The sequence below is a fragment of the Lemur catta genome, chromosome 8 (assembly GCF_020740605.2).
Source record: "Lemur catta isolate mLemCat1 chromosome 8, mLemCat1.pri, whole genome shotgun sequence".
Classification (NCBI taxonomy): Eukaryota; Metazoa; Chordata; class Mammalia; order Primates; family Lemuridae; genus Lemur; species Lemur catta.
The window spans coordinates 51767324-51791357 of NC_059135.1; the positions used below are offsets into that span (position 1 = coordinate 51767324).

A 24034-nucleotide genomic window follows, 5' to 3' on the forward strand; every position below is an offset into this window, starting at 1 on the left:
ATGCAAACTGAATTTTCACCTTATAGTTACCAATATGGAGGAATAGGCCTGAAGAATCCTCCTTTCTTAAAATCATGTTTCGGCTGCTTTTAAGGAGGATAGCAGTTTGCAGGTATCTTTGGGAGGTATACATGTATGCTCACTATCAGGGCCAGACAAATTTGATTTCAGTGCTCTTTCTTGCCTTCTCTGTCTCAGAATTAACTCCCTTCACGTCATCTCTTTAACCTATAAAACTATATCCACAGGAATTTTTTTTTTTTTTTGAGACAGAGTCTTGCACTCTCGCCTGGGTTAAGCGCTGTGGTGTCATCATAGCTCACTGTAACCTCAGACTCCTTAAATTGTACATATTAATATCAATTACCTACATATAATAATAGGTAATCTTTATTGAGCATTTATTATGTGCCAACAACTATTTTATGTCTTTTATATATAGTAAATTATTTAATCCTTACAGTATTCTATGAAGTAGAAACTGTTATTACCCCTACTTTACAAATACAGAAAACTAAGGCACAGAATGTGGTGTTAGTGACAGAGCCCCAGTATTCAAACCCCAGGTGGTTTGCTTCAAGAGGTCAAATTCTTAACCACAATGCTATATCCCCTTTGCATAGAAATATAGAATAGTGATGTGTGTGTTCTCAGTGTGTGTGTATAGTGCATGTATATGCACACATATATATAGCCTAAATTATGTGTGTATATGTAGTCTAATAGTATATATTTATATATATTCCCATGATACATATGAATCAATACGGTCAGAGGTAGAGTCTGTATAATGATATCCGGTTGAAATCTGAGTCACTCATTATCTCACAGTCCCAGATGCCTGGATAGTTTGATGCTATGTTGACAAAATGTCCAAGTATTTAACTACAGTATTAACTTAAATTCAATTATGTGATTATATATGTAGAAATAGAAAAAAAAACTCTCCAAGAGATAAACTTAGACATACATAAATACACTTTCTCTAACAGCCACAATCCTGTTTATTCTTTTTTCATTTTAAATGAAAAAGCCTGAAGCGAGACAAGGAGGAGGTCATGGTATCAGTATAATTTTCACTGATTGATTTTCAGATACCTTAAAAATTATTCACTTTTTGGCAAAGTATTTCAGTATCTGAATTCCTTTTTTTTGCTGCATTTGTCCTAGTCGAATAAGTGGTGGTAACTTTGGTCAGAAATTTTGTTTTTAGGGGAAGATTATCTTTGAAGATAGATGTCTGCAGTATAAATAGAGGAGAAAAACAGTGTATCTGTTACTTCCAGCCTGTAAATACTGATTTTAGTATCAAGATTGACACCTAATAATGTGCTTTAAAATATATATAGGCTAGGTGCTGTGGCTCACACTTGTAATCCTAGCACTTTCAGAGGCTGAGGTAGAAGGATCACTTGAAGCCAGGCATTCGCGACCAACCTGAGCAACATAGTGAGACCCCCATCTGCACTAAAAATACAAAACTTAGCTGGGCACGATGGCATGCACCTATAGTCCCAGCTGCTTGGGAGTTAGAGGCAGAAGGATCACTTGAGCACACGAATTTGAAGTTGCAGTGAGCTATGATCAGGCCACTACACTCTAACCTGGACAGCAGAGGAAAACCCTGTCTGAAAAATAAAATAAAAAATATATATAAGCCTTTTTGGTTTGTATCAGCAATATGGGGAAAATAAATGACCAGATTATGAAGAACAAAGCCAAATGTCGAGCATTGACTTGGTATAAGGTAAAAAGATACTTGTGTGGACTATGATTTTTCTGTTTGTGCTTGCTCCTGGGTTTTCACTAAATTTAGTTTACTGTCTTTGTTTTGTTCATAACAAATTTTAATTTAATGACAAATAAGATTATACCAGTTTTCTTGTGAACATAAACAGCAGCCAGTTTGTTATTACTACTGTATTTATAAGTTCTGTATAAGGGAAACTGACACCTTTTGTTTCTGCCTCTCACAGTGTATCAGCTGCAGCAGGAAGCCCCTCATCCTCGAAGGATTACCTGTACTTGCGAGGTGGGTGCAATGAAACTGTTACAACAAAATGCCTCTCAATTGTCTGTTTCCCAGACTTTGACCTTCCTCAGTGGTTTCGTTGTTTGTGGCATTAACCATTTACGCTAATTGGCATCATAAAATTACAACTTGAATGCATTTTTCTTAACATTCTTTCACTTGTCGTAACTGCCACTTTTTAAAGGAGTGTTTAGAACACAGTTTAGAATATTACAATATAGTTTTTTGGTCAATTCATATATTGTTTTCCTTTTTGGTTTGTTCATATGTTGTGTTTTCATTTTTTATGTTTTCTTTATTTTTTTAAAACAAAGTTGGAAAGCATCATTGTAGGATTATTGAATTATTTTTTCCATTGAAAGAAAGATTTAAATCATGATTTTAAAAAAATGAACAAAGGACAAGTATAGTTCACCAAAAAAAAAGATATGACAATATATGTAAAGATGTTGAAATTCATTGATAATAGCGGAAATGCCAATTTAAATACAGAGACCATTATCACTTTGTGGATTGGCAAATGTTCAAAAGCTTAGAATATACTTAGTTGGCAAGCCTGTGGGGAAACAGGCACTCTTATGCATTGCTGATAGGAATGTAAAATAGTACAACTCTGTGAGAATTTTGTAATATCTAATAAAACTATACTTGCATCTACCCTTTGACTTACCAGTTAAATTCTAGGGATTTACCCTGATGAATTATCTGTACAAATATGGAATAACTTAACATTTTTAATTATAGGATTATTAGTAATAGCAGAATGTTGGAAAAAACCTAAATGTCTGTCCATAGGAGACTGATTAAATAGAATATCATACTAAAAAAGTATAAGGAAGATTTCTGTGAGCTGATAGGGAAAGATTTCCAGATACAAAATGTATATACATATAGGAAGTAGATCCCTTTTTCATAAGAATGCAAAAAAATTTTAAAATAGTTTATTTTTGCAAAAGAGAAACGTAGGAAGGATTAAACCAGAGACCAGTAAGATAATTAGCATAAGGAGTGGGTGAGGAGCACTGTGGGGGGGGGGGGGGATAGGGATGGGAGTGAGACTTCTGTGAGAATATGTTTTTATGTAGTTGTGATTTTTGAACTATTTAAATTTTTCACATATTGAAACAACAAAATTAAAAAATGATATAAAAGCAAACCCTACAATTGAATACAAATAGAAACACATGAACCTGACAGATTCATAGTATAATCACAAAAAAATTAACTTAAGTAGTTTAAAAAAATTAACACATAATAATTATACATATTTATAGGATACAGCAGTGATATTTTGATACATGTATACAATGTGTAATGATCAAATCAGAGTAATTAGCATATCCAGCACCTCAAACATTTATCATTTCTTTGTGTTGGGAACATTCAAAATCCTGTCTTCTAGCTATTTGAAAATGCACAATAAATTATTGTTAATTTTAGTAACCCCCTAGTGCTGTAGAACACTAGTAATTATTTCTTATATCTAGGACAATTTTCTAGCTGTTAACCAACCTCTCTCTGTGTTCCCCTCCCAACCTCTAGTTACCACTATTCTGCTTTCTACTTCTATGAAACCAATTTTTTTTAGCTTCCACATATGAATGAGAACATGCAATATTCATCTTTCTGTGCCTGGCTTATTTCATTTAACATAATGTCTTTCAGACTCATCCATGTTGCCACGAATGACAGGATTTCATTCTTTTTTAATGGCTGAATGGTATTCTATTGTGTATATATCCTACATTTTCTTTATCCATTTATCGGTTGATGGATACTTAGGTTGATTCCATACCTTGGCTATTGTCAATAATGCTGCAATAAAAATGGGAGTGCAGACATCTCTCCAATACACTGATTTTCTTTTGATATATCCCCAGTAGTGGGATTGCTAGATCATATGGTAGTTCTATTTTTAGATACTGTTTTCCATAATGGCTGTACTAATTTGCATTCCCACCAGCAGTGTATAAGAGTTTCCTTTTCTCTGCATCCTTGCCAGCATTTGTTATTTTTTTGTCCTTTGATAATAGCCATTCTAACTAGGGTGAAATGATACTTCATTGTGATTTTGATTTGCATATCCCTGATGATTAGTGATGTTGAGCTTTTTTTCATGTACTCTTTGGCCTAAGTAGCTTTTAAACATAGTATTCTGACCATACAGACTTAGAAGGGCATATCTAGGGACAAAAAAATGCAAAAGGATCTTCAACTGTACCTAGTAGATTTGTTGTTGGTAGCAGTACTTGTATAGTAATCCTGAAATCATTTTGTTTATAAGGTAGGATAGAGCAAATGTGGAATTATATTGGATTGGGGGGAATCAGGGATCTTAGGAAATATAAATAAAGAATGGGGCAAAATTGGGAAGTATACTTTGTTATTAATTTTGAATTGGAGGTGTTAATGTGAATTCATAGATTTTGGAAAATGTTTTTTTCTATCTCAGTCCATGGGCTTAGCAGCAATAGTGCCCCACTAAGAATGAGTGTGCCCAGTGCCTAGATTTTGTTTTCCAAACACTGTTTCCTACTAAAAGGAGCTTCCTTAGAGCAATTCCTGATTTCAAAATGTAGGGTAGAGAGGTCCTGGAACATCTTGTTGTGTCAGAAAGCAAGGAAATGGTCAAGAACTGATAGGAACACATCAAAAAGACACAGGAGCACACTTGAAGGGTTCCCACAGGCAAAATTTGGGACAATTTAACATGAAAAATAATAGTAATAGATTATAGCACATTGGATGAAAGAAAATTAATAAGTGCATAATGATACTTTAAAACAAAAAATGCACCCCAATACAAAAAGATAAAAGGGGAAGTGTGAAGTTGTTCTTTGTAGAAGACTGGCAGTTAAATTGTAGAAAGAATAAAATTATAAAATCACTAATTTACACTAATAATTGACTCAGGCAAAGATCATCAGTGCATGTTAAAACCATTGCATGAAAAGCTATAGGTGAACAGGATATTTTCATGGTGTCACAGTATCACCCTACCAATTATTTATTAATTGCAAAGAGAAAAATATACCTTTATAATGGAGAGATCTGGCAGTTACTCCCTTAACAAGTGATCAACTTTAGTATTACCTATAAGGGGACAAACTGACATGTACCTCCTGAAGTGATACAGTAGGACATAAAATATCACCTGTATAGTATTTTTGCCAAAAATGTTTAACTTAAATGTAATTACACAGTATGAGTCAGACAAACCCAGAATGTGTACATCCTATAAGACATCTGCCCTAGGTTTGTAAATAATGTCATTGTCATAATAGACAAAAACAGTAGCGGGACCATACAAAATTAGAGAAGAGTAAAGAGACATGGTAATCATATTCATCATGTGCACCTTGATTGTGTCCTGAAGTTATATATACATTTTAAAGCTATAAATTTTAGGTACAGTTGGAGAAATTTGAGGATGGACTATATATGATTCATAAATAACATAGAATCACAGTAACTTTCTTAGATAATATTTAAAAGAATTGCTTCTCCATTGATTAAAAAATGTTGAAATGGATTTTGTCATTATGACATCTGTTTTAAAAAACACTGTAGCTTTGAAAGTATATCGTTAATTACAAAGAGAACCAGTTTACAAAATTAGGCAGGAATTTCATGAAATTATCTTTGCAATGTCCATTTACAGTTTAGATATATGTCGATGTCCAGTCTGCATGTGTGTAAGCATAGAATGAGTAGGTAGTACTTGATGATTACATGTTACTGCTACTATGCCACGATCAAGGATGATTAAATAATTTATATGTAGTGGCAATTTTTAAAATGCTATTTAATAAAAATTTCCATTTTCTTCCATGTTCTGTCCAGACATAACTTTTTAAACTTTTAACTCAAGATATATTGGCAATAGTTCTGTGGAAAATCCTGAAGTATTTATTAGTAAAACAGTTATCTTTATTTAGAAATAGCTATGCCATGCCTTTCTCAAAAGAATTTGAGACCACACAAATGAAGACATAATAAAAGGACTGAAAAACGTTGAGGGAATAAAAACAAAATGCTGATTGATTGCAGTGTGCTTGAGAATCAGTGTAATTGTGTGAAGTGTTTCATAGTAATAAAGTATAACTCTTAAGGAAGAGAAAGGCTAATATGATCCAGTTTTTTCCTGAATTAAAGTCTTTATTTGGCATAACATTAAGGAACAACAAATCAGTGAAGCTAATTTTTAAAAGGCTAACCTGATGTGGTCCAGCGTTAAAGCCTTTTGGTAATCCACCTTGATTCAAAGGCAAAACACAGAATACAGTACTAGAGGAGTGGATGACATAGTCTCTAAAAATAGTTCTTTTTGGTTTACTTTTGCTATGCGATTGACTGAATACTGTCATCCCCTCAGGAAATAGACCATTCACATTCTGTTCTGTTGGTTAAAGGCAGGCCTGTAAACATTGGGAAACCAGAAAAGTAGATTGTACAATTGATACAGTCTTTCTTAAATTGAGCAATTGACCATTTTCACTCTGGTTAAGTATTCTTTCACAAAAAATTAGTAATAATGTTCTAATGGCAAGGAAAGCTATTCAGTGTGTAAAAGAATTTACTGTGGTCTGGTTCTCCTTGTACGTTGTGCTATTCTCACATGTTCAAAATTTACACTCTATAGTTACTTATTTTTGACTGTTTAATGAAGGTTAAATATGTGTGCATTAAATAAATATGTATCTTTATTTTGGAAGTTAGTGGTGATAACTTGTTTCTATATTAGACCAATCTTTATGTTACTCAAGTCTTCCTGTTTTCCTCAGGTGATAATTAAAGGACAATTACTAAATAGGGATAAATGGTCTTCTTTTATGGAAATGATGTTCATACTCAATACTATTATAATGATTAGGTTTATAATTAGAGGCATTGAATTCATTTATAAGCCATCATTGCTAATGGTTTGCTTATTCTATTGTTAAGTTTCTATATAACAATTAAATAACTTAGATATTCATTTGAAATGAAAGTAAAGGATTAAGTAGAGTGGGATGGAGCTAACCTAAAAATACTTATTGGAGGAAGAGTTCAGTGTTAGTCTTGATTAAATGGTAAGTGTTGGTTTGGAAGAACTGAAACTTACTGGAATGGTGAACACTAAGGATAGAGAGTAACTGAAGTACCAGGTGATATTCAACCTCAAATATTTAACTGAGGAATTGGATTGGGGCTGCTGCATGTTTTTTCTTCACTGAAATGTGAAGAGAAAAAGAAAAATTAATGCAATTGATAAGTTAATAGTTCTTTTAAGTAGTAGTTATTAATTATCTATTGGTGCTAATTATAATTTTAAAAATGGATCCAATGACTTTGTCTTTCCCTACTACAGAAATTTCCCTTGTAGTCATAGGAAAGGGAGAACTGACCCTATTTGTTTGCATGTGCACATTTCTGTTCCTTTTTCTTCTAATCATGGCATTGTATCACAGATTGTAAATTCAGGGACTGAGGAATTATGCCAGGCCCAAAGGGAAAATATATTTAGTGACTAGCCATGCAACTGACCTTTCTCTTGTGATCTACCCTTAATTCTGGTAATAAACTCCATGTCTTGCTCTTAGCTGAATTTCTGTTGGCATTCTTGAGACCAAGATATATAGCACCTATTTTAAAACTTGAATTATCAACTATTAAAACAATCATAAATTATTAGGGGTTGAACCCTGACACAAAATATCTAACAGTAAAATAATTTGACAGAAAATCAAATTGTAACTAATACTTTTTTCTAATTCCAGAAAGTCAGGCCAATTGCTTTTTTTTGTCAGGGATAAAATCTATATATAATGACTACAATTAAAAAAATCAAGAAATACAATATATACATATTATTTAGAGATATAGTGACACATTCCAAAAGAACCAATTGCTTTTATGAATGCTAAAACATAAAAGATTTTTTATTAAAAGCTATTGCTAAGACAAATTTTGAAATTCAGATATGAATAATCCTTTTTATAGGGATAAGATGTCCAGGTCACAACTAATTATTTTAGGCATGGTTTAGAAACTAAGCTAATACTTAAAAGCTTGAAAGTCATTCTTAATAATACTGTTACATGATATAGTTATATATTCTGGGAGAGTTAATTCTGAAGTTAGCACATAAAGTGAAAGTCTTACATAGTTAGAATTATTGGAAATCCATTATCACCCATAAAGTAATGCTACATATTTTTGTGCATACAACTGTCCTTATAGACATGTATATGTAAATATATGATTTATTCCATAAAATACAATTATAATAAAAATAAATATAGAGATATCAAATGAGTTCCATATTTTTTGTTGACTGACACTAATATGATATAAATCAAACAAATTTGGTACTTTACCATCCTTAAACATGGAGCCTCAAATGGACTTTTTTTTTTTTTGCCCTGCCATCCAAACAGTGGTAATATACTGATAAGTTCTAAATGCATAAAACCAAATCCCTATTCTCTGTGACACATTTTTAAAGTTAGTGTTGTAGGGAGCTGCACAATGTTTTTGAATATAGGTTCTCGTTATTGTAATAATGGAGTTGTCTTTTTCTAAGCTAAATGGGTAAGGTAGACTGAGGCTGGAAAAAATGCACTGAAACACAAGTCAGTGCTGTTAGTGTAATGAGAAATGTAAAGAAAATTACACATTTTACACTGTATTCTAATTCTAGTCTCAATACGAGTTAGATGTATGTTGAGTATATATTTTGGTATCACATGTTTTAAAAATGTTTTTTTTTTTTTCAGACCTAGTTATAGAAGTAGGAAATTGACAGTAACCATTTCTTTATTCACTTGCTCCCCCATGTAGATTATACTCAGCACCTAGGTATGCTGAGTTTTGTGTGATATGCATAGTTAAATGCTTGTAGAGTGAAATGAGTGCGTGAATGAATGACATATCTTTGTGTAATTTATTTTTCAACACAATGCTCTTATAATATGGCTTATAAAAATATGTGCATTAATATCTATTTTTCTTAGAGATGCTCTGATTCCTTCTGTGACATGTATATATTTATGCATTCAGCCAGCATTCTCTGAGGGGCATGCTCAGGATTCAAGTCAAATAAACTAAAATCCCTCTCTCAAAGGAGCCTATAGCCTAGGTGGGAAGTGGAGCAGTAGATCAACCATTAGAGAAGAGTTGGTAGTAATTACCTTGATACATATGTATGCAATTTCTGTGGCCAAGGGCAGAGTACTTGTGGGAGAGTGGTAAAAGATGAGACCAGAGCGCTAAGTAGGCATCAGTAATAGAAGGTTCTGTGTGCTAAGCTTAGAGTTTGGACTTTATGCTGATAGCTATAGAAGTGGAAGTATTTCAAGCAGGAGAAAGACATCATTGGTTAGGCTTAGAAAGAGCATCTGGCTGCAGTGTGGAAGATGGATGTACCAGGGAGAAGGATGGACATTTTAGAGACAAACAACAACAACTAGTTTAGAAGGCAATTACAATAATCCTAATAAGTGAAAAGGACCTGTAAGACCCTTACACACACACACACACACACACACACACACACACACACACACACACACACACACACACACACACACACTTTCTTTATCCACCCCCTCATTAGTTGATGGCACTTGGTTTGATTCTCTAGCTTTGCATTTGTGAATTGTGCTGCGATAAACACTCAGGTGTAGGTGTCTTTGATATAATGATTTCTTTTCCTTGGGGTACATACCCAGCAGTGGGATTCCTGGATCAAATGGTAGGTCTTTTTAGTTCTTTGAGAAATCTCCAGACTGTTTTTCATAGAGGTTGTACTGATTTATAGTCCCACCAACATATTTCTCCCATCTTGAGAAGTTCTCTTGACTCTGCTTTCTCTATCTGCCCCGCCCAATTTCTGTGCTCCTCTTTATAGAAAACATTCGAAAGTGTTGTCTATGCTGCTATCTCCAACCAGACTTTTACCCACTACCCACTTTGGACTACTTTGGCAAGGTCACCAGTGACTTCCACGTACAAATCTAGTAGTTGGTTTTCTCTTGCTCATCCCGGCAGCAACATCTGACACAGGTGATGACTCTCTCTTCCATGGGACACTTTTCTCACTTTGTTTCCAGGATACAATATTCTTTTGGTTTTTCTCCTGCCTCCACAGTCTCCTTCTATGGTTCCTCTTCAACCTGATCTCTTGATTTTGGATTGCTCCAGGGCAGAGTCCACAATCCCCATTTCTTCTCTACCTACATTTACTCCCTTATGATTTTACCAGTTTCAGGTTTTAAATATAACTTATATTTCTAGTCCATCCTCTCTCTCAAATTCCAGACTATATATAAAATCGCCTACTCTACATCTTCTTTCGGATGTCTAATAGAGATCTCAAATGTAAATAGCACATCGAGAACAGAACTGACCTTCACCTTCGTCTCCAAACCTGCTGTTACCACAGCCTTCCAGATCTCAGTTGATGGTATTTCTTTACTCCCAGTTGCCCAGATCAAAAATTATACATTATTTTTCACTTTTTTCAAAGGTAAATTATCCATCAAGAAATCATATTGCGTCTATCTTCAGAATATGTCCAGAATCCTACCATTTCTTACTGTCACCATTCAGGGCTGAAATGTGGAAACTGCGAGATACTCACAAAAATCCTTTGGAAACCTGGCTAGACTAAATTTGCCCAGCTTCTTTTAGATACTTATGTCCATGTGACAATTTTTCTAATGGGACAGAAGTTAACTTTAATGCTAGACCCATTAAAACGTTCTACCAACTTAAATTCCTCCATATTATTTCCCCTTCTGCTTAGATTCAGATAAAAACAAGATCTCCACAAGGAGGTGGTAGAGCTATAAGATGGAAGGTGTCTGGATGTAGGACAGTTATCTTGCCAACCTGAATACCTATGCGAGACTGTTATATGAGCAAGAAATACACTTTTATTGTGTTTAGTTATTATTATATTTAAGTCAATTTGTCATAGTAAATCATTCTACCCTGCCATGCAGCAATCCCTTGGTGGGCGTGCTTATGCTCCTTTCTCAAGCCCTCTCGCTGACTCCTCTTCCTAGAAAGTTCCTCTCTCTGATGTACACATGGCTCATTCATTCATATCCTTCAGACTTTCTCTCCTCCATGAGGCCCGTCGTCACCACCTTATTTAAAATTATATAGAGCTGGGTGCAGTGGCTCATGCCTGTAATCCCAGTACTTTGGGATGCCGAGGTAGGAGGATCGCTTGAGCCCAGGAGCTCAAGACCAGCCTGGACAACATAATGAGATCCTGTTTCTACAAAAAATAATTTTAAAAAATTAGCTGGATATGGTGGTGCATACCTGTAGTCCCAACTACTCAGGAGGTAGGAGGATCACTGGAGCCCAGGAATTTGAGGCTGCAGTGAGCTATGATCACCTCACTGCACTTCAGCCTGGGCAACAGAATGAGGCCATGTCTCTAAAAATAAATAAATACACAAACAAACAAACTTACTTTATCCCCTTCCCAGCATTCTCAATCCTTTCCTATTCTACTTTGTCTTGTCTTCATAACACTTTTCATTTTGTAACATACTATATAGTTTACTTATTTATTATATTTATTTATTGCTGTTTTCTCCTCCTAGAATGTAAGTTCCATGAGGGAAGGGAGCTTGGTCTGTTTTGTTTACCATTATTTCTAGGTACCTCAAGCAGTGCTTGACACATAGTAGGTGCTTAATAAAGATTTGTTAAGTGAATGAGTGGGAGGTACAAAGTGCTTGCTTTATAATTACTCTGTTTTAGAGGACACATTGAGTTAGGTAGGAGCATTAGAGTTTGTTACAGGAGTGGGAGGAAAGCACTCTAATTGAAATTGTGCTTTTACTGCTGATTGCTGCTATGTGCTGACACAACCTATAGCTCAACTTTTGGTTCCATAAAAGTAAAGATTACATGCTCATATATCTTACATGTAGTGATGATCTGTTATTTAGGACTTATAATATGCTTTGAGGTGGAAAGCATTGTTTTATGAATACTGAGTGGTGGTTTTGAATTATTAAAACCAACTCTATTTATTTTAAAATCATCCTATCACTCAAAAGCCTATTTTCACCATATTTTATTTTTGAAATGGCCTTTTAGTGCCATCTTTTGCACCTATTTAAAATTCAGTTGTAGCAAATTCCTGTAATTGTACGTTGCCTCAACATCCATTTAGAATATAAGTTGGGCTTTCTTATACTATAAACAGAGCTTAGTCACCCTTGTCACAGTTTCCAGTTCTCTGCCTTATGCAGCCTCCTCCTGATGACCACCTCCCTATGAGACAGCTAGGTACAACCTACTTGACTGACCCCTGAGCCACATGCCCTGCATGGACTGCCCAGATGGAGTGACCACCTCTCAGTTCACAGCATGGCTCCCTGGAGCTCATGCCTGCTTGCTATAAACCTGCCAATTAGAACTCCGCGGGGGGGAACCTGCTAGAGTAACTCCCTGGGACCCTAATGAAGGCTTTGGCCAACAGGTCCCTCCCTCTCTCTTCCTTGACCTCTATTTCCTGGTTGAGTGTGCTTGTCCCAGGAGGTTTCCCCCCTCCTGTTGGCACTTTGAGGTGTGCTGTCCTCTTCTCTTTGGGATCTGTAAGTATACATTGCTTATGTTACTTCATGTGTTGTGTTGTGCTGCCTTCCCTGTGTTTCAACTGACTGACATGTCCAAGCCTAACTCTTCTCCTGGTCAGGGCTCTCCCAGAGACTGACTGTCTTGTTAGGAGATTGAACTGGACACAGACAAGAGCTACAAGGATGTCTGCCGGTATAAACAAACTTCCTGTGAGAGGGACATCTGGTCATGTATTAGACACTTAGATATTAGGTTGTCCACCAGATTAAAAAATTATCCCGTGAAAGACACACTATAAACATCCACGACCACCTCCCCTGGAGTCCCATCAGGGCAGGGCTAGAATTTATAGCCACTCTCCATAGAGAGACCTCAAAACCAAATTAGAGGCCAGGCGCGGTGGCTCACGCCTGTAATCCTAGCGCTCTGGGAGACTGAGGCAGGAGGATCACTCAAGGTCAGGAGTTCAAGACCAGCCTGAACAAGAGCGAGACCCCGTCTCTACTAAAACTAGAAAGAAATTATCTAGACAACTAAAAATATATATAGAAAAAATTAGCCGGGCATGGTGGCACATGCCTGTAGTCCCAGCTACTCGGGAGGCTGAGGCAGAAGGATTGCTTGAGCCAGAAGTCTGAGGTTGCTCTGAGCTAGACTGACGCCATGGCACTCTAGCCCAGACAACAGAGCAAGACTCTGTCTCAAAAAAAAAAAAAAAAAGACCAAATTAGAGGGAAAAAAAATCATCAGTAATTCACAAACATTTGGGTAGTAAGGTATGCTTTGGTTGGAGATCACAACTATAATTCCAAAAAGAACCCCTTTACCAGTTAACTATTAAATAAACAGACTGATAGTTTCTTTCCCTTAAATACTACTTCCTAGAGGTTACTTGAATCTGAATTGGGAAAATGGTGAATACAAAGAAGTTTATTTTACAGAATTTACGTATTATCCTTTTTCTATGCAGTCTACTGATTAAAAATCAAAACAAAAGCTAGAAAACTAATCTCAAGAAGCTGATGAACTAGTTTTTCAGCACATTATTAAATAGTATTTATATAGTGTTAAAAACCTGTAAATATTCTTTATTGAATTAGTAAAATTTGACAGTAGGCAGAGAGCTAACTTATTTGGCATGCTGCACGGTAATGATTTTCTTGGGAATGTCTAAAACAATGGAAAGCAAGCTACAGTCCTAGTACTTATAACTAACTAGAATGCTGTAGAATTGAGTAGGAAAGTTTATCTTACTATTAATAGAGGATTAAAAGTTAAACAATCTGTGTAAGTTTCATAACATTTCTGATTCTCATTTTCCTCATCTTTTCCCTATAAGTCACCCCCAGCTCTATGTAGGTCTTTGATAAGTATTCCTCTATTTTGCCGTCACTCAGTGTTTTTCTTGAAGTTTTTGTAAGTTTATCTTTATTGGCTTATGAAACATAGCTGTTATCCATATTGATATTTCCTATGGTGTAAACTATAATGGGAAAAACAAATAATTTAATAAATGCAGTGAAAATGTGTGCTTCAGTGGAAGTCTGTGCATGGTCTGCATGTGGCTCACCTTGCAAGTTGTCTGCTTCTAGTCTTTCACTGTCTTTGACCTATTTTACAACCCTATAACTGATAGATAACTGGTAATAATGCATCTGTAGACATTCAGATTTTGTCCTGTCCTGTACAGGTTCAATTATATCCCCTGCCCATGCATATCATCTGTGGAAAAACTAGTTTTGCCTCTATTTGTACTTTCATTTCAAAATTTCCTGATTTATAAATGTAGTCTGTTCTTCAGATTATCTTTTGAACTGGTTATAACATCTGGCTGATCTCTTCATTGATTAATGATTAGAATAAAATCTTTAACATGTGTTTATATTTTTGCCTGTATAAGAGTTATGATCTCATTTATTTATGTTTTGGTAAATTGTCTTTTAACAACAGTCAGAGCTCATACTTTGATTTTTTCATTTAAACACAAATTTATTTACTATAATATCCTGATAAATTATGAGAGTCTTGTAAGATTTGCCATTCAGATTCTAACTTTGATTTAAAATATGCTAGTAGTTTATAAATAAAATTAATGTGACTGTTTTCCTAAGCCATGAGGCAGTGGCAGCAGCTTCTGCTTCTTCTCTTCTCCTTACTTTAAGGTAGGATATTAAAGTAGATCTAAAGCTAGATTTGAATGAACTCACTAGCCTTTAATTCAGAATCTACCACTGTAGGAAGCAGATACCAAATATGTATTTTTCTTATTTTCTTCCCTCCACCTTTCCAGACAACTGAGCCATTTTGAAAAACATGCAGAACAAGATCTTGATGCTTGAAAGTATTTGTTTTTTGTGTACAGTCTTCATAAATATATTCTCTAGACTATTACCTGAAAAAATATTGATATTTGGCCAAGGTAATCATACTATTTCTTACAATTTCATGTATGTAACATGCCAACTTTTAAGCGTCATATAGACTTCTAGACTAGGTTTAAAGTGCTAACTCGTCTGTCTAGGTGTATCATTTTTCACAGTGTAAACAAAGTGAATAATGATTTCTTGTGGCTTCTGACCAGGTCACTACCACTGTAGGCAAGAGCAACATTAGACATTTTGGAAATTTTATAAATGTTCTAGTGGCATTACTCCCAGAAGTACTTGCTCTTTAAATGTAGAATAGTCTTTTTTTGTTTGGTTGGTTGGGGATTTTTTTTTTAGATAACTATTTTGAACTATAGCCTTGGAACAGTTTCTTTACTGAAAGAAATAGAAGCCTGAACCTATAAAATTGCAGAGGAGGAGAAAAAGAAATTCACATTTATAATACTTTTATCATTTATTTCTGCTGTTTTCAAATTTCCTGTGGAGAGCAAAATACTTATATGTTTAATATAACAATCTCTTCTTGTTTTCTGATATAAGAAATCAGACTTTAAAATGAAAGAGTATGGTTTGGTGAATTTGATTAAAATACTTTTTGTGTGAAGAAAATAGTTCATTGTTTATAAAACTGTACAGTAAATGTTAATTTAATGAATTTCATTTATATTTTAAATATTAGGTTGGTGCAAAAGTAATTGCAGTTTAGGACCATGAATTTTAAATCATTATAACTAGGCTCAAACACATCTTTATTAATCAAAATAGGAACCATTACAATCGACACAGTTTTGCCAATGAGAAATAAGTTTGTTTATTCTTGTAATATAAAAATCCATGCTTCAGTATTCCACGAACTCTTGGAAAGCATTTTCCTCTTCCTGCTGGTTGTGGAAGCATTTTCTCTGCAAAAAGTTGTCCAGATGCTTGAAGAAGTGGTAGTCAGTTGGTGAGAGGTCAGATGAATATGGCAGATGAGGTAAAACTTCGTAGCCCTGTTTGTTCAAGTTTTGAACCATTGGTTGTGCAACGTGTGGTTGGGCGTTGTCATGGAGAGAATTGAACCCTTTCTGTTGGCCAATGCCGGCTGCAGGCATTGCAGTTTTCAATTTGCTGAGCATACTTCTCAGATGTAATGGTTTCGCTGGGATTCAGAAAGCTGTAGTGGATCAGACCGGCAGCAGACCACCAAACAGTGACCATGACCTTTTTTTGGTGCAAGTATGGGTTTGGGAAGTGCTTTGGAGCTTCTTGGTCCAACCACTGAACTGTTCACTGCCAGTTGTTGTATAAAATCCACTTTGCGTTGCAGGTCACAATCCAATTGAGAAATGGGTTCTTGTTTTTGCCTGCAAGAAGAGAACACTTCAAAATGATGATTTTTTTTTATTTTCGGTCAGTTCATGAGGCACCCACTTAGCAAGCTTTTTTACCTTTCCTATTTGCTTCAAATGCCAAATGACTGTAGAATGGTCAACGTTGAGTTCTTCAGCAACTTCTCATGTAGTTGTAAGAGGATCAGCTTCAATGATTGCTCTCAGTTGGTCATTGTCAACTTCGGATGGCTGGCCACTGTCCTCCTCATCTTCAAGGTTCTCTTCTCCTTTGCAAAACTTCTTGAACCACCACTGCACTGTACGTTCGTTAGCAGCTCCTGGGCCAAATGTGTTGTTGATGTTGTGAGTTGTCTCCACTGCTTTACGACCCATTTTGAACTTGAATAAGAAAATCGCTCGAATTTGCTTTTTGTCTAACATCATTTCCATAGTCTAAAATAAATATAAAATAAACAGCAAGTAATAAGTCATTAGCAAAAAGAAGTGAGAAATGTGCATTAAAATGATGTATAACACAACCACATTTATTTAAGAACGTATTCCAATGTCAAACAGCAAATTTCAGCAATGCTAAAACTGCAATATTACTTTTGCACCAACTTAATAAAAATGACTTATCTGCTATTGAGTTATTTATTGAATTCTTATGCTATACTATGTACTTTATGTTATATTCAATAATGGATTGGCTGGGCGCGGTAGCTCACGCCTGTAATCCTAGCACTCTGGGAGGCCGAGGCGGGTGGATTGCTCGAGGTCAGGAGTTCAAGACCAGCCTCAGCAAGAGCGAGACCCCGTCTCTACTAAAAATAAAAAGAAATTATCTGGCCAACTAAAATATATATATAGAAAAAAATTAGCCGGGCATGGTGGTGCATGCCTGTAGTCCCAGCTACTGGGGAGGCTGAGGCAGTAGGATTGCTTAAGCCCAGGAGTTTGAGGTTGCTGTGAGCTAGGCTGACGCCACAGCACTCACTCTAGCCCGGGCAACACAGCAAGACTCTGTCTCAATAAATAAATAAATAATGGATTAACTTTAAGTTTTCTTTTTCTAGTGGAATGGCATAAAGAATTTATGCAATCCATGTTATAAAACATTTTATAAGCCTTTTATTTTTAGTTAGACATCTTTTTTGTTCTCATTTCCCGTTTTTCCTATCCATTATATGCTATCATGAAAAAATGTTAACTACTAAATACAGAAAATTGGAGAAAGCAAAGCACATAATTCAACACAAGTACTCATTTTAAGACATGTCTTACTCAGTCACATTGACTTCAACCAGTTTTAGTCTGTAAAAAGGCCCTTGACTGTTATTCTGAATTTATAAAACTTAGAAACAAGCATATAAATGTCTGTGTAAGCATACATTTATCTTTACTATTGCATGTAACAATTAAAATCTTAGTTTGATGTATTTGCAGGTAAACTAATTTGGGATCATTAATGATCATTTTTATATTACTGGCTCTTTAATTTGATTATCTGAATAATGGCATATTGTCTGTGAGTTTGAAGACTATTCCAAATCACTGCTTAAGTAATAGTATCTTAGAAGAAAACATCTAAATGCTATTTTGGAGGAAGAAAAACTTCTTTGCCTTCTTAGATTTAATGGCTGATCTTGAAATTAAACTGACCAAAGGCATATTAATAGGAGATAAGATTTATTTCATATGTGCATGGGGAGGAGAGAGAGAAGTCACATAATAGAAGTAAAAACCCCAAGGAAGCAGTCAAACTTAGGCCTTATGTACCATTTTAATGAAGGATAATAAAGTTGAAGAAGAGACTAGACAGAGGAAAGGAAAGGAAAAGGAATAGCAGTTTTGGGCTTGGGGAGGGTGGTGAGTTGTAAGGAAGAAAATGTGCGGTAAATGAGGAGTTTTTTAGTAAGGTTTGTTATACAGACTCAGGTCATTTCTGATGATGAGAGCTGTCTGTGAAGTTGGGGTCTCTTCTTCCTGATGTGGGAGAGGAGTATACTTTTACATATGGAAATTTTCTTTTCAAATGTAAATTTCTTTTCTTAAAGGAAATTATGCTCTACTTTTAGGCAGAAAAGGGAAAGACAGAGAACTTCTATGTTTGATGTTCTTTAATTGCCTAAAGTTCAAAATCCGTTTGCCCATGTGGCATGTTTTAGGGTAGCATATTCTGACCCCTTTCACTATCAAGTCAAGAGAGAAAAAGAATTAAAGTTTAAATTTGTCATGTTTGACATATCAATTATAAAAATACAGGAAAGATGAAAGTGTGTGAATTTTATTTTGGATATATTGCTTATATATAACAATACTGTATTAATGGTAAGTTTACCTAATTTCTTTTAATTCAGAATTGTTTTGGGTAAAGCAAAATAATTATTTAGCAATATAAGATGCAAATAAATTGCCCTGTGAAGATGATTACTTACACAATTAATGGAAACAATTATGGACTTAATGCAGACTATTGAATAATCAGTATTTTCCTTGAATTAGAAAATGTAATAGACTGCCATACCCTTTGCAGCCACCAGTCTCACTTCTGTCACTACATCATCTTTGTGCTTGTCCAGGATTTTCGTCAGTGAGTAGAGTGTATTCAGAAACTCTCCTTTCCTTTTACCTCACAGCCATAGGCCTAATAAAGTGCTTTACCTTCAAACATCTGCACAGATCTATGATTTGAAGAAAAGGCCGTGATCTCTTCTTCTCAAAATGTTGGAGGCCCCCATTCTAATGTCTCTGAAGCGCCAATATTAAATTACACAAAAATTAATCTTGATTTCCATTTTTAAAAGGTGATTTTAACTAATTAATGCATGAATACATTCTTTAAAAGTTATGATATTGCAGTTAAGATTTAAGTTCATTTTATGCCTTTGTCATGTCACTTCTCCCCTCATTTTCTTAGAGGTAACTATTTAAATTTTGTATGTATACTTCCAGATCTTTCTCTATATTATAAATATATGTTATAGTATGTATATGTGCTTTTTCCTAAATGGTATCATACCATACTATTATTCTGTAATTTATGTTTGTATTAAATAGTTTGTCTGAATGATTTCTCCATGTTAGTCCCTATCGTCATTCCTTCAAACCATGAATATTATTTATACTGTAAAGCAGTTTATTTATTTCCCTATCAGTGTATATTTATTTCAGTGCTTAAGTGAACATTCTTATACATGTTTTCATGTGTACATGTGCAAGTGTTCCTCTAGAGTAAATACTGAGCATTTTTTTTTTTTTTTTTTTGAGACAGAGTCTCACTCTGTTGCCCGGGCTAGAGTGAGTGCCATGGCGTCAGCCTAGCTCACAGCAACCTCAAACACCTGGGCTTAAGCGATCCTACTGCCTCAGCCTCCCGAGTAGCTGGGACTACAGGCATGCGCCACCATGCCCGGCTAATTTTTTCTATATATTATTCTAGTTGGCCAGATAATTTATTTCTATTTTTTTTTTTTTAGTAGAGACAGGGTCTCGCTCAGGCTGGTCTCGAACTCCTGACCTCTAGCGATCCACCCGCCTCGGCTTCCCAAAGGGCTAGTATTACAGGCATGAGCCACCGCACCCGGCCTAAATTAATTTTTTAAGACCTAAACATTGAATTTTCATCTCAAAAGCAGAGGTTTGTTCTCAAGCAGATGCATGACCCCACTCTGTACTGTAAGCCCTGGTTCTAAAAAGAGAATAACCATCATCTGTAGCTTTAGGGGCCAACTGGTGTAGTTTTAGTACAGTGAGTTTTATGAGCAGAGAAATTATGGAATGAGATAAATCAGGTGGAATTTATCTGGGAAGATAATAAATAACCTGAAAACAAACTCAGCAGACAACAAAAGATTCACGAGGGGTGAAGTATTGTTTAAATCTAATTTTTATGAAAAGGTAAAATCATGACTGTCCTGCAGATACAAAAATGAATACATACTAAAAATTTATTTTGCTCATAATATGTGAGAGAACCAGGCAGATGTTATAATCGATTGAAAGGAAAAGTCAAAAGAGCACAAATTTATATGGAGTCAAGGAATATTGAGATGAATTGCACATGCAGATAAAACTATAATCGTTTTTCCATTGAGGAGGGGAGTAGGGAAGAAGTCAATTATACCACCACTCTATGAGAAAAAATTTATATACCAGTTACCTAAAACTTAGTACCAAAATGGTTCAAAGACAGTGTACTGTGCTAGAATCTGGTAAGCCAGTAGGGTACACTATAGATGATACATAGTTTTTCGTTGAAACACAAACGTTTTTCTGTGCTGTGAATAAATATCTCAAGATTGCTGAAAACAGTACCAGACTTGGCAGCCAGGCTATGTGAAGAACTAAGGGAGATGATCACTAAAAAGATAGCCTTTGAGTTGCTTTGGGCACTGCTTTATTTAATTTAATGCAGATGAGTCAGTGTCAAACAGATAAAGGGCTTGGTCCCTTTTTGCTATTACCGAGTAAGAATCTTAGTTTTGCCTTGAGTGCTACCACTTGAATAAGTAACCCTGAACAACATATCTTACATCTCTGATACTCGTTTGCTCACTATCACATCCAGCAATCCCACTTCTGGATATTTGTCCAAAGGAAGTGAAATCAGAATGTTGAATAAATGTCTGCACTCCCCTGTTTATTGCAGCATTATTCACAATAGCCAAGATATGGAATTAACCTAAGTGTTTATCAGTGAATGAATGGATTAAGAAAATATGGTATAATATATGATGGAATACTATATATTCCATTCCAATATATGGTAGAATACTGTATATTTCAAACTGAATACAGTCTTAAAAAAGAAGGAAATCCTGTCATTTGCAACATGAATGGACCAGGAGGACATTATATTAAGTGAAATAAGCCGGGCACAGAAAGACAAATGCTGCATGATCTCCCCATTGGAATCTAAAAAAGTTACATTCATAGAAGCAGAAAGTAGAACAGTGGTTACCAGGGACTGGGGACTGGGTTGGGGGTTGGGGAGGTATTGGTTAAAGGATAAAAAATTTCACTTAGGAGGAATAAGTTCAAGAGATATATTATACAATATGGTCACTATAGTTAATGACAACGTATTGTATACTTGAAAATCCTGAGGGTATATTTTTAAGTGTTTTGACCACAAAAAAATGAGTATGTGAGATAATGCTTATATTAATTTGCTTGTTTTAGCCATTCCACAATGTATACTTATATCAAAGCATCATGCCATATTCCATAATATATGTACAATTTTTGTCAATTATAAATACTGAAAAAAGGTGAACTTTGCCAAGAAAAATAAATAAAATGAGAATAATACTATCTTATGAGGATGAAGTAGAATAATGCCTATCTTATTTTGAGGATTAAATTATCTTTAAACGTAAGTAAAATACATAGCAAATAGCAAGAGCTCAATAAATATAGTCCATGGTGTCACCAAGTTTTCTTCTAGGGAAAAGCTCTTTCCATTCCTGTGATTCTGCAGTTAGAGCAGGCATCCTGTCATTTAGGACCCCATTTAAATGTCATCTCTTCGGAGAGGCCTATCTGGACCACGCAACTGAAATACCTCACTAGTTCTCCCTTTTGTTACTCATTCTTATTTTCCTTATAGCCCTTATCACTACTTGCTATTTTCTTGTTTTCTTGGTTTTTTTCTTTGTCCCAAGTGTGTTCACAGGATCTTGTTTTCTTTTTTTAAACTTCTGCTTCTTCATTGTATGTCTCTGTTAGAATGTTAAGTTCCAAAAGAATTATGATAATTTTGATTTTATCCAGTGATGTGTACCCTGCAGATGGAAAAAAATGCCTGGGATATATTTGCTGTTCAGTAAATGATTCTTGAATGAATGGGGCAAATGCCCTCTATGGATATTCTGTCTACCTCAGTAAAAATGCTCAGAATCTGCCCTGCTAAGTCTTCCCTTAGCTATTGCCAGCACAACTGCCATGAAAAGCCAGAGAAAGGTAAACTGTGGTTAGGAAAGAGCTGATGGGAGAACAAAAGGACAAGATTATATGGAGATGTTAACAGCAGAGCAGAGACTCTGGAGTAACAGGAAGGGGGAGCAGTAGCAGGGGAGGAGGGGAGAGAAAGCCACAGTCTGTTGTGACACAATTGTGGCATTAAGGTTTTGGGTGTTTTAATTTACTCTTTGAATAAAGGAATATGAATATTTTTTTTCAGTTCATTAAACTCTACAGTAGAATGAACTATAGTTTAGTCCAACATTTTACATACCCAGCATTTTATAGATTAGAAACAGGTCTAGAGAGATGAAACGACCCGTCCAAGTGGCACAAAAAATCTGCTGGTAGCACTGGGAGTCCATACCCTAATCTCTAATCATATTGAAGTTCTGTTTTAAAAATATATGCTTTAGTTTGTCACATATACAGAATGTTGAGTTATGTTGTGCACATTTGCATTTCCACAAATAAACTTTTTTTCTCCTTTCCCAATAGGTAGAAAACAGACCAAAGTATTATGGAAGAGAGTAAGTATGGATTATCAGAAAACATTTTATAGATTGGCATATGTAAAAGAGACAGGTAAATGGATGCTTTTAGTAAAAATAAAAGCAAGATGAAGGAAGTATTCAAGTTTGGTGGAGTTGAATTTTCTTTTTTCTAATTATAAATGTAATTATTTTAATTGATGGAAAATATAGAAAATAATGACAAGTTCTAATCTCAGGGTGTTTTTTTAAAAAAATAATGACAAGCACAAAGAAGAAAATAGCATGGGCAAATGTACATGCAGTAATGTTAAAGAGGCGAGCCATATAAGTAAATAAATAATCCTAGATGTATATGAGGAAAATGTATATATTTGTGTATGCATGTACACATTAGGTGTATAGATATATGCACACACACATACATTGGGATATGGGTGATTTATTCTATATTTATACCTTTATTTTTCAGATTTTCTATAAGTTGTAGGCATTTTATTTATTGAAAAATTGCAATTCATGCTAACCAGAAACAACTAATGTTAACATTGTGAAGTATTACCTTTTTTTATTATAATTTTTTATCTTTTTAACTTCCCCAGCATACAGAATGAAGTATTACCTTCTGAAGATTTTTTTCCTAATGTTTTTTTATAAAATTGAGATTTTTATACATATAATTTTGTAGCCTGATTTTCCATTTAGTATTGATGATGAAAATTTTTTTCTGTTTTGTGAAAAATGCAGTAATTTTTAAAGTCCTTAATTTTATGATTACTAAAAACCAGAAATGTAGCTTTTCAGGGAAAAGAATAAAAATCACCTATAATCCCATCATTCCCCAAATAAAATCATTTGTGTTTTATAACTGGAGATCATATCAGATAAACAACAGTGTGCATAGCAAATATTTTAAATTGTTTAAAATTCTATGTAAGTTTTCAAGATTTGTGAATGGATTACAGGTACCTACCTGTAAGTTGAGGGAAGGGTGATTTCATAGTAGAAAACCACTGGTATTCTTTGCAGTTGTGTTGTAATTTATATAGTCTCCTGCTTTGGGGAGTTGGGTTGATTTTACTATACTATTAGAAGTAACACCATAAGAAATATCTCAGTACATAAGATATTTTATGGGAGGTAGAAATTTTAGGTCAACTGGTATGAATAGTTTTAAAAGTTCTTTAAATATCATTGTCAAGTTCTGTTCCACAATTTGCTTTCCTGAGTGATTTTCTTTTGAGTTAATTGATCCTTTTT

The 24034-nt window shown here is 34.8% G+C and overlaps 1 protein-coding gene across 1 annotated transcript in view; it reads left to right on the forward strand.

Annotated features, from left to right (window-relative positions):
- CHN1 (chimerin 1) overlaps positions 1 to 24034 on the forward strand; it is a 187490-nt gene that overhangs the window by 55758 nt on the left and 107698 nt on the right. The window contains exons 3-4 of the mRNA XM_045558932.1: positions 1977 to 2032; positions 22782 to 22813. Of these exons, the coding sequence (XP_045414888.1) occupies positions 1977 to 2032; positions 22782 to 22813 (88 nt within the window). The remainder of the gene's footprint in view (positions 1 to 1976; positions 2033 to 22781; positions 22814 to 24034) is intronic.